This window comes from Eumetopias jubatus, unplaced genomic scaffold (assembly GCF_037043125.1).
Source record: "Eumetopias jubatus isolate StellerSeaLion01/CBP00866 unplaced genomic scaffold, mEumJub1_p1.0 scaffold_15, whole genome shotgun sequence".
NCBI lineage: Eukaryota > Metazoa > Chordata > Mammalia > Carnivora > Otariidae > Eumetopias > Eumetopias jubatus.
In genome coordinates, this window is record NW_028274821.1 from 44,556,450 (window position 1) to 44,568,664 (window position 12,215).

The window sequence follows — 12,215 nt, forward strand, 5'->3', positions numbered from 1 at the left end:
TAGAAGTGCATCAATGAAGTCTTAAGCCAGTATGTGTTGGCTCTGCAAGGATGAAGCTTGGGTGAATTCCAAATTGGCTTCACTGCAGCCTGTGAACATATTGGGGTGAATTGCAGCTTGACCACAATGAACCCCTAAGGACAGAACCAGCCCAACTTGCTCCCCATTTAAGAGCTGGGCACTATGTTTTCTTGACATCTTTGTATTTCAAAAAAATGTACAATCGTTGAAGGAATTACTGCTTTGTCATTTATTTTAAAAGATGCCTGTATGCCTGTGTATAAAAAAAAATACATATTACCACATTTAAAAATACGGCAAATATATACTGCAATGCTAAATAATTGTATTTTTCAAACCTTTGCCTAAACACGTGTTTGCAATTATTAATTAAAAGTACAAAAAGGTAAATCAAGCCTCAAAGAAAGGTCATATTAACTGGATTTTTGAAAGACAATTGTGGGGACTTTCTGGAAAGAAGCCCCTTCAAATATCACTACAATTCTCATTTTATTTTTATCAAAGACAGTAGTGGAAGTCATTTGGAAGTAGAATAGGTCTGTTGATACTAGATCTAACTAGGAACTATAGAAGTACAACCTGATCCAGTTTGGATTTGAATTTTTTTTTAACTTGAAAAAGTTAAAAGTAAGCAAGAAAAAGAAAGAGTAAAAGTACAAATGAGTTTGCCCACATACGTGATAAGTGCTTGTGATTTTGTTAAGCCTGATTTGGACCAAGCATAAGTGTTTTGTTAGATGTGCTTACAACTCAGCTACTTATTAGCAAAGTGACGTTGGCCAGATTCATGGCCTCAGCTATAAAATGGAGATATCTTACATGATCGTTCTCAGAATTAATGAGCTATCTCTATTGCACCTGGTAGGACATAGGCAGGCTAAGAGAGCCCCAGTATTAGTTATCTCTGCTGCCCTCCCCATCATCCGTCCACCCCCCACCATGCATACATACAATAATCTTGCTTTTGTCAGCTCATTCTGTGATTGTTTCTCTTTTCTTAGTTCAAGTGCTAGCTAGAAAAGGAACCATTTTCATTATCATTCAGCAGCCCTGGTGGTTCAGTGGTAGAATTCTCGCCTGCCATTAGCATTGAGCAAATTTCTGTTGAGCGCTTACAGTTTGCCAAGCACAATACTAGTTGCTCGGAATACATCAATGGACCTAACATACCAAACTCTTTACCCTACACAGCTTATATCAAAGGAACAATATGGAACATGAAAATAATCCACTTTCATGGATTTTTCCATGAAAATTTTCCTTTCATGATTGTATTTTTATAATTGCAGTGAATCATAATTATTGACACTGGGAATAATTTTTCAATTAAGTCTCTATAATATCAATAGGTCAGGTTCTTCCTCTCTCCCTTACCTTCTCCTTTGCCTGCCTCCATCCTCTCTCTCTCTTTCTCCCTCTCTCCCCCAATCTGCTTTCTGTTTATATATTTGAACTGTAAAAACATCTTTGTCTATGCTGTTTTTGTTTCTTCCTTAGCTTGATTGAAATTCCAGCTGAATTCATTACCCTCTATGGGAAGCATGTTTTATGCTTCCTCAAAAATGAAGGGAGGGTCATTGAGTGGTGATGGGCCTCACAACGGATCCCTGCAATAGGCACCTTGTTGTTGAATTACACACCTCTCTTTCCTATTAGATTGTCGGCTGTGATCACCAGCTGGGAAGCACCATCAAGGAGGATAACTGTGGAGTCTGCAACGGGGATGGTTCCACCTGCCGGCTGGTCCGAGGGCAGTATAAATCCCAGCTCTCCGCAACCAAATGTAAGACACTACAGAGATGGGGCACTTTGGGGGTTTGTGGGCTAATTAATCTCTTCTGGTTTTGTGCTGGCTCCCCTCAGCAGCTAGGAATAAGGCCACCACCAAAATGAAGATGAATCTGAACGTATTGTAGAAAGCTTCATGTTCCTGCTTTGTGTATTAGTTTAGTTAGAACAAGTCAGGTAACCCATTGCAACCCCGAGAAGGAAACCTTTCTTTTGTGGTGCAGCAGGAGTGAAGTACACTTGGATCAAAATAGACTCCATTTACAAACCTAGACATGCTGCCCAACATGAGGACAGACTGCACCCAAGCCTCTGCCTGACACGTAATGTGATGCGCCTGATGGGATATAGCAGGGCGAATGTGTAAATCTAAACAAGTTCACTCCTACCACCATGAAATCATGCTATCTTCATTTACAAAATGACCTTTGATTGGTGCGGATCACAGCTTCTTTCAGAATTAATATCAGACAGTGATTATATGAAGCCATTTATTGACTTATGTCTTAATCTCTCTATACTAGCACAATAAATATATGCTTACTATGCAGTTATGTGCTGGGAACTTTGCATGATCATCTCATTTTATCCTGATAACAACCTCATAGCAAGGCATTGTTTATCCTTATGTTATGAATAAGATAACTGAAGCTGAGACAGATCATGTGACTTGCTCAGAGTCACACAGCTCTAAAATAGGAGAGCCAAGATTCAAGCCCAGAGTCCAATTTCATTGCCTAAGCACTTACTCATTCCTCTGGACTGTCCCACAACCCTGCGGATTATTTCCATGGTGGGACATTTAAAGCAATTAGATGGATCAAGACAAGGTACCTCAGATTTCTGCCTGACTGGGTCTTGCTAGGGTAGATGGCACTAGATGCTGTCTAGTGATGCCTAAGACAACCATGCAGTCACACAATGACCCAGATCATTTTACAAAACACTGTCCTCTATGACAATCACTGCTATAGGTGCTGCATCAGAAAAAGATAGAAATAAGGCAATTCTTGTACTCAAAGACATACCCTTTTAGAATAATTTGACCTTGCTCAGTAGACTGTCTCCAAATTTTGCCATTATCCAGAATCGTGCAATAGATCTTTGATTGAGTATCTTTGCACATGTCTCCCCTGGCTTGGGAACTAAGAACGAATTCTTTTACTGAATGTGGTTTTGTTCTATTTGTTGACTAGCTGGGAAAAAACAATTGACTTTGTCAGGGTCTGTGATTTTAAATGGACTTGTAGGTCAAGAAAAAAACAGTGGACATTAAAGAACTATTCCCAGAAGTCAGAAAAAGGCAGTTTGCCCAAAGGACTAGGCTCTAGGGAAGAAGAGGTGGTAGCAAGAAAGACTAGGGACTTTTAAACACAAGAAACATTGGAGGTACCAGCTTAGGGAACTCTACATGCTAACACCCCTGCTGGCAGTGAAAAATGTGAATCTGTGGGGGAAAAAGACTCTGGCAGAGAGAATGAAGGATGAGGAAAGTTAGACATTGATATAGTACATTCAGGTGAGACTTTTTTTTCTTTCATGTGTTGGTAGCTTCTGCTATACGATGACAAATTAAAGAATTTGGAAGATGAAAACCAGAGGATAGAGGCATAATTCTTTTGTAAATCTCTGAGGTCATGGTGGGATATTTGGGAGGGGGGAAGTTACATTTAAAAAGTCACTTTTATAGAACACTTTAAGAAATCTTGGAAGAGCTCAGCTCTTTCTAATTATCTATGTCATGTAATTGAATCAATGCTCATTATCTAGGAATCTAGGAATTTCTGCTAGGCACAGAAAAAGGAGATGGCTTGCTTTTGTGCAGTAACTGCTATATAGCAGGCTTAGGGGTAGGGGATCCTTCCTCCATTCCCACTCAGGCCCTCTCCCTGAACAATCTGCCTGGATCAGTATGAGGGGATCATCAGGGACCTCTGGGGCCTCAATCACTGGAATAATGAGAAGCTCTGAAAGAACAAACTGAAGCGAATTAAGAGCCATAAGTCATCCCCAGATCTGCAAATAGATATTTCAATGAAAAGTGCTCTATTCAAGACAGAGAGTAGGTAAGTTATATAATACACAACCTGATGATTATCCATAATGACAAAATGCAATTGATTCATTTACCTTAGCACTGATGATGCCTCGTGACAAAATGATTTATATCAATAAAGCCCAACCCAACATATGCATGCACCTCACCACAATCTATAGCAGATGCTGAACAAACTGCCTCGTTTGTGTTTTCTCCACCCCAGAAGAACCTTCCACCCTATATTTACAGACTGCACAATGACTCACAGGCAGGGAAGATTAGACCACTCTACGGGGCCTATGGTGCTGGCCAGGTGAGCAGCGCTCCACCCGTGAAGGCCTGGTGGACCTGGGCCAGCTCGCTCCTCTCTGCTCTGCCAAAAGGCACTGTAAGCCAGCCACATGCTCTTTGCGAACTCCTAGTGCTCGGATTCCCCACATTGAACTCATTTTCTTCTGAACTGATATCCAAGATTTTTTTTTTTTAATGTTATCAAGCCTTGGGGGAACAAAGAGAAAATAGAAGAGTGGAGAAAGACCATGGCGGGAAGTGCCAGAAGGAAAAAGAGAAGTTGGAGAAATTTATCCAATGGCTGCCATTTGCTGGCAAACAAAAAAGAAACCATCTTTGTATCAGAAAACAGTGTAATTGCCTAATACAAATACAGACAAGAAAGAGAGCTAGATCAAGGCACATTTTCCCCCTTTTTAAAGGAAAAGGCTGTCCCCTGATAGCATTCAATCTTTCCATTTTTCCTGGTCACTTCTTTTCAACTTCCCCAGCCCAACAACAACAAGAAAAGAATAAATTTAACTAACATTAACTTTTGATTCTTGAAATTAAAGGCTTGCCTTCTTGCAGATTGGCTTGTACTCTATTACATATTTTCCAAGTATATGCAATATACTTAGAACTACAGCCAGTCTATTTGCTATCAATTTAATGTCTCCAGCTTTGCAAACCTCTCATATGAATTTGTGTGTTTTGAAATCACCTGGATATCCCAAAACTCCTGAGGGACAGACAGGCAAAAAAACAGATAAAACAAAAAACTAAATAAAACGTATTGCCATAGGGTGGTAGGAATCTTGGGAAAAAGTAAAGCAGGAAAAAAGAATAGGAGATAGGGCTGGCCTGCCAGCCAAGGGTGTTACAGGGAGTTGCAATACTAAATAGATTGGTAAGGAAAGGATTCACTAATAAGATAGCATCTGAACTAGGATCCAAGGTTACCTTACAAAAGTCAAGGGAAAGAGAATTCCAGTCATAGAGAAAGGCAAGTGCAAAGGCCCTGAGGTAAACACAATCTCGACATATTTCTTGAAGTGCAAAGAAGCTAATGTGACTTGAAGTCAGTTTAAAGAAGCCTACTGGGAATGATGAAGGCAGGAGGGTTGCGAGGTGGGGTGAAGAATGATTTTGTAAGGATTTTGGCTTTTAGTCAGAATGAAATAAGTCACAGGAGCATTTTAAGCAGAGGAATGACTTGATTTATTTTCAAAAGGATTACTCTATCGACTGTGTTGAGAATAGACTATAGTTGGTCCAACTATGGAAGTAAGAAAAGCAGTCAGGAGGCTGTTACAGTAAGCCAGTTACAGTAAGCCTGGAATGATGATGGCCTGGACCATGGCAGCAGTGGTGGAGGTGATAAAGAGTGATTCTATACTGCATTTCTGTGAATGTAAGACCTCACTGATTGAAAGATGGGCCATTATTTTAACACCGCTATGGAAGAAAGAAAAGCTACCACTGAGATTAAGAAACTATGACACAATGCCTCCTGAGCACTTAGAGTTTTTACTTGATAGTTCTTAAGAGATCTACTTTAGATTTGGATTTTTTTTAAGCCATGTATTACTCATACATACAAAAAACCTGAAATAAATTAATAAATTGGTAAATTAAACTGAAATAAAACTTTTCCCCAAACTTCAGTTTCTTTTTATCATTTTGGACTCAATTTCCACATGTCATGGGGCTACCTGTAATACAGCATTTTTAAAAGAACTCACAAAAGAAATAAAATCCATTGGTACTGGACTCTTTTCTCTTAAACAGCTGTATTGTATAAATGACGTAGTATTCAACTTTGTGAATTTTTACATATGCATACCCCTGTGAAACCAAACATAACCCTCATCCCAAAAGTTTTCTTGTGCCCCTTATAATCCTTCCCTCGTGCTCTCCTGGCCCTGTCCCCTGGCAACCATTGATCTTTTTGTCACTATAGGTTTCATTACTTTTTCTAGAATTTTATATAAATGGAATTCTCCGATACATACTATTGTCCAAATGGCTTCTTTCATTCACCACAATTATTTTGAGATTCATTAATATAGTTAGTTTATCATCAGCAGTTTAGTTTATTTTATTGCTGTATAGTAATTCCACTGTATGGACATACCACAGTTTGCTTATTCATTCACCTGTTGACAGGCATTTGGGTTGTTTTCATTTGGGAGGTCTTATAAATAAAGCTGCTATGAACCTTCATGTACACATTTTTGTATGGACATATGCTTTCATATCTCTTAGGTAAATTCCTGGGAGTTGAATGGCTAGATCATATGGTAGATATATATTTGACATTTTAAGAAACTGCTAGACTTTTTTTCCAGAGTAATTTACTTATTTTGCATTTCTACCAGCCATGTGTAAGAGTTTCACTTGCTCCACATTCTTTCCATCACTTGGTACTGTCAGTATTTTTTATTTTAACCATTCTAATTGGTACATAGTAGTATCTCATCATTGTTTTAATTTGCATTTTCCTAATGACTAAGGATGTTGAATATCTTTTCATAGTGTATTAGTCTCCAATTGCTGCTGTATCAAATTGCCACAAACGTAGTGTCTCAAAGCAACACATTTATTATTTTATGGTTCTGGAGGGTCAGAACTCTAAAATGGGTCTTGCTAAGATGAATTCACAATGTTAAACAGAGCTGTGTTCCCTCTGGAAGTTCTAGGGGCTAATTGATTTTCTTTGATTTTGCCTTTCCAGCTTCTGTTAGGTTATCTATGTTCCTTGGCATCTTTGAGCCTGCAGTGTAAAATCTTTAGATCTCCTTCTGCCTCCAATCTCCTCTTCTATCTCTCTCTCCCAGTTTAAAGAACGCTTGTGATTACACTGGGGCCACCCAGATAATCCAAGATAATCTCTTTATTTTAAAGTCAGCTGATTAGCCAGTCTTAATTTTATCAGCAATATTATGTCCCCCTTAACATAACATATTCATAAGTTCTGGGGATTAGGACTTGGTCATCTTTGGCGGAGCAAGGGGGTAAAATTATACTGCCTACTACAGAAGTGCTTATTTCTTCTTTGATGTGGTGTTGGGTCAAGTCCTTTGCCCAGTTTTTAAATGAGTTTGATTTCCTACCATTCAATTTTGAGAATTCTTTATGCATTCTGGGTACAAGTCCGTTGTCGGATGTGTGATTTGAAAATATTTTTTCTCCATAGGTACCTTGTTTTCCCCAAAAAACTGGCTTAACACTAGCTTTCATAGAGCAAAAACTTGTAATTTTGATGAAGACCAATCATCAGTTTTTTCTTACTAGGACTGTACCTTTAACATTGTACATAAGAACTCCTTGCCTAATCCCAGGTCACAAATTTTCTCCTGTATTTTCTTCTAAAAGTGTTACAGTTTTATATTTTAGCTTTTGTATCAATAACCTATTATCAATATTATATATTTAGCTTTTATATCAATAACCTATTTTCAGTTAATTTTGTGTAAAGTATATCTCAGTATTAAAGATATATCCAACTCTTCCAGCCCCATTTGTTGAAAAGTTGTCCTTTTCTCTCTTAAATTGCCTTTAAAACTTTGTCAAAAGTCCACTGGCCATTTCTGCATGGGTCTTTTCTTGGGCTGTCTATTCTGATCTATGGGTCAATCCTTCACCAATACCACATTGTCTTGGTCACTATAGCTTTAAGGGAAGTCTTTCAATAAAATAGTTTGATCCCTCCAACTGTACCCTTCTTCTCAAACTCATTTGGCTCTTCTCTATTAATTTATTTGCCTTTCCATATAAATTTTTCAATCTGCTTGTCCATATCTATAAAAAATCTTGCTAAAATTTTGATTTATAATTCTGTTAGTTCATATAGATTGATAGGTGGGGAATTGACATCTTTACTATGTTAAGTCATTTAACCTATGAGCACTTCATGGCCATCCATTTCTTTAGGTCTTCTCTCATTCCTTTCATAGGCCTTTATTGGTTTTCAGCGTACATATCCTGTACCTTAGTTAAATTTGTACCTCTTTTATTTTCTTGCCCTATTGCATTGGCATTTTATTTTTTTATTTCAATTTCCAATTGTATATTGCTAGTTTATTTTTATGTGTTTGCTGTGTATTTTGCAATCTTCTAACACACTTATTCTGAGAGTTTTTGGATTTTCTACATAAACTATCATCTTGTTTTACAAATAAGGATGGTTTTACTTCTTCCTTTTCAAACTGTAAGTCACGTATTTATTTTTATGGCCTTATTGCACTAGCAAGGACGCCTAATATGATGTTGAATAGAAGAAGCAAGAATGTATATCCTTATCTCATTTCCAGTATTAAGAGGGAAAGCATTCAATTTCTCACCATTGAGTATGAAGTTAGCTGTAGGTTTTGTAGATCCTTTTTATCACATTGAGGAAGTTCTTTCTTATTCCTAATGTGCTGAGAGTTATAATGAATGAATGTTGAATTTTGTCAAGATTTTTCTGCCTCAAATGATGTGATCATATGGCTTTTCTTCCTTAGACTTTTATTGTGATGGATAACATTAATTGATTTTCAAACAAAGAATCAGCCTTGCTTTCCTAGGATAAACTCTGCTTGGCCATAGTGTATTATTCTTTATGTAGGTTACTGGATTTGAATTGCCAGTGTTTTGTTTCAGGGTTGTTTTTTTTTTTTTTAATCTATGTTCATGAGAGATAGTTGTCTGTAGGATCCTTTTCTTGCACCACCTTTGTCTAGTTTTGGTAGCAGTGTAATGCTGACCTCATACAATGAGTTGGGAAGTGATTTCTCCTCTGTTTTTTGGAAAAGATAGTATAAAATTGATGTTATTTCTTCTTTAAATGTTTGGTAGCATCCACCATTTAAATTCTCTGGGCCTGAAAATTTTTGTGTGTATGTACTTAAGATATAGTTAATATTTTAATGTCTCCTGCATTTCGATTGATTGATTTTTCTCTTCAGGATGGGCTGTAATTTTTTTGGCTTCTTTGCATGCCTGGTAATTTCTGACCTGATATCAGATATTACAATTTTATCTGGTTGGATACTAGATGTTTTTGTATTCCTGTAAGTATTTTTTCAGTTTTGTTCTGGAAGCAATGAACTTACCTGGAATCAATTTGATCCTTTGGGGTCTTAAAATTTGGTTGGCAAGACCAAAGCCATGTTTGGCTGGTGCTAATTGTCCCCTGCTACTGAGGCAAGAGCCTTCTGCTCAATGTCCCATGACTTATAGAGTTTTCTAGCGTGGCTAGTAGGATAAGATACTATTCCCAGCCCTAGTCATTTCTATAATTCTGTTGTGTGGTTATTTCCCCAGCCTCAGCTAGTTTCTTTATATGCACATCCTGATTAGCATGGGTATGCTGCTGGATACCCAAAGAGAATAATTTTTAAAAAATTATATAATAGCATATATCATTAGCACGTCACATAAGTATTTTTTCTATGTCATGTAAATATTTTTCCCAGTTTCGTTGAGAAATGATTGACATACATCACTGTATATGTTTGAGGTTGTACAACGTGATCGGAGAATGCTCTTAAATCTCTGGAATTGTCTCTCTCTGTAGATCTCTTCTCTCTGGTAATCTGTCATTCACGACTCTAGCCACCTTGATCTTCTTGGATTCTCAGCTTTGTCTCCTCAACTCAGGGAGTCCTCCAGGCTCGGGGTTCCCACCTCCTGAGCTGAGCCGGGAAAGTCTTTCAAAGCAGGAATCCCAGGCAGTGTTAAGGCTCACCTACCTTGTTTCCTGACTCTCAGCGATTGCTGCCCTTCTTTGCCTGATATCCAGTGTCTTGAAAGCCAGGGTTTTATATAATTTTCTGACTTTTTGGTTGTTTCCAGGCAGAAAACTAAGTCTGGGCACTGTTATTCCATCTTGTCAGGAACCAGAAGTCTTGATGCTGGACTTTTAACTCATGTTTGCAATTGTGTACAACGAGCCAGCTTTTGACTCCCACTTTGGCAATGTTATTAAGCACTTCTGATTCCTCATCTCCTTACAACCCCCACACCTATGTAGTTCCGAGAGGCTAAATAAGGGTGTGCCACTCTTATCTTAGAATCTTCTTCCAAGCTGCTGACTCCCATTTTGCAAGTTTGATACTGGTTGTTTTGGTGTTAGCAACTGTGCAGGCAAAGATAACTATGGCAGGATTACTGCCTCGGTGAGAAAGGATATAATGCACCGTGAATTGTGGGACGCATTCTGATTCACATATGTTAAAACGTGAGAGAAGGTTCCTCTTAGAATCCATGAAATATGGTATTTTGACTGTTGTGGCGATAGGATTTTCTAGCTGAATATATATATATATATGTATATGTGTGTGTGTGTGTGTGTATATATATATATATATATGAAGTCAAGAATAGCTCCAAAGCTTTTGGCCTGGACAACTGTAAAGATGAAGTTCCCAACAGTTGAGGAAGATCCATCTTATTTCGCCTGTTAGGTATACGTCCTCCATCGTGTAATGACTGATAACCTCAGGGGGAGATGTTGAAGGGCTCAAATGCTTGGCTTCACCTTATTTCATTGGATATATTGTAAGAGTAATGAAGTTGGCATGAAGATAAAAAATATACTCCTAAAACCTCCTCAAGGTTGGCAGACTGTACGTACTGCTATTTTTACGTGTAGCCAGTTGCATTAATGATGACTCTTTTGTTAAAAAAAAAGTTATCATTAAAAAAAATGAAAAAAAGAAATAAAAATAAATTCCCATTCCCATAGACTTAGAGGGAAGACTTCTTAAAAACATAAACCTCAACAGGCCTAAAAATAAGGCAAGCTCAGATATCAGAATAGGAAATCCTGTCTCTTCAAAAATTATCATTATGACCTTTCTCTCATACAGCAGTGAATGACACAGAAAAGTCCACGTATGATGAGATCGTAAAACAAGTTTAAAGTACTCAAAGAAAGCTGCGAAATACACATACAGCTGTAGACTTTTTGAGGAAATATTTTAGGTACAATCTTTAGAATAATTTTCTTGAGAAAGGACATTTGCAACCCATATTTATGAAATGATAGCATTTATGATTCCCATGGAAAGCTTATCAATTTAATTGAGAAAGAGGTTATCTGATCTCTGAAGCAGGTCTTCCAGAATTGTTGATTAATAACCTAGAAATATGTCTTGACTATTGGCATCATGGTTCTGTCGACAAAGCCAGAATAAATTAGGCCAGATGCACTTGGTCATAGAGCAGTGTGCCTTTGTGGAAAAGGGCACCCACAGGAATGTGAGGTCCAGTGAGAGAGGGTGTACCCATCTGTCCCACCGGTCAAACCTATTGAATTAATCACCAAGGAGGTGGGTGATAAAGCCAGACTGCTCACACATTCTCAAATGTCTTAACACCACTCTGTGCTCACTACTGTAATAGATGCCAAATGGAAGAATCCCCCAGCCCATCCCCAATTATTGAGAATTTATCCCCAAATAAGACAATTATTAATACATATCCAACTCAAAGAGGGGCTTTTAATCAACATGCAGAATATGAAATCAATTTTTCCCTATCTTTTTGTCAAATTAAGATCACTGTTTCTTAAATTATATTTTGAGGTGTATCAGCTGGTGTTAACAGATTTTGTGTGTGTGTGTGTGTGTGTGTGTGTGTGTGTGTGTGTGTGTAAATTCTCTGGGTAAACATTTTGGGGATGCACTGGATTAAATAGAATGAAATGAGCCTCTTTGGTTCAGGGCTTCTAAGAAACCAATGTGCTTAATGAATTTCCACGAGCAGGGTATAGCTTGTGGTATTTTCCCACATATTTTATCTGGGGCCCTTCTCCTTGGACCATTTTGTGGGGCTGTTGCTTTGCTGGTCTTTTTTGTCGCTGAACCTCTGGTACCTAGGAGGGGGCCTAACACTAGGAGACACTCAAAAAATACTTGTGGACTAAAGTAATGAACTTGCTGATTGCCTGATGAGGGGCCAGTTGTCCATCAGCCCTTGACAGAACCATAGAAGAACAGACCATGACTCTTCCTACTTCCTGTGCCCTGTGCTGCTGCTTCTTCAAATTTGCACCAGCTTGAGAGGCTCCCTATTTCTCTTTGACTAGCCTTTTCCCCCAACACCCTTA

At 38.1% G+C, this 12,215-nt stretch overlaps 1 protein-coding gene across 1 annotated transcript in view; it reads left to right on the forward strand.

Annotated features, from left to right (window-relative positions):
- Positions 1 to 12,215, forward strand: part of ADAMTSL1 (ADAMTS like 1) — a 936,829-nt gene that overhangs the window by 673,323 nt on the left and 251,291 nt on the right. The window contains exon 6 of the mRNA XM_088018750.1: positions 1,678 to 1,804. Coding sequence (XP_087874876.1) covers positions 1,678 to 1,804 — 127 coding nt within the window. The remainder of the gene's footprint in view (positions 1 to 1,677; positions 1,805 to 12,215) is intronic.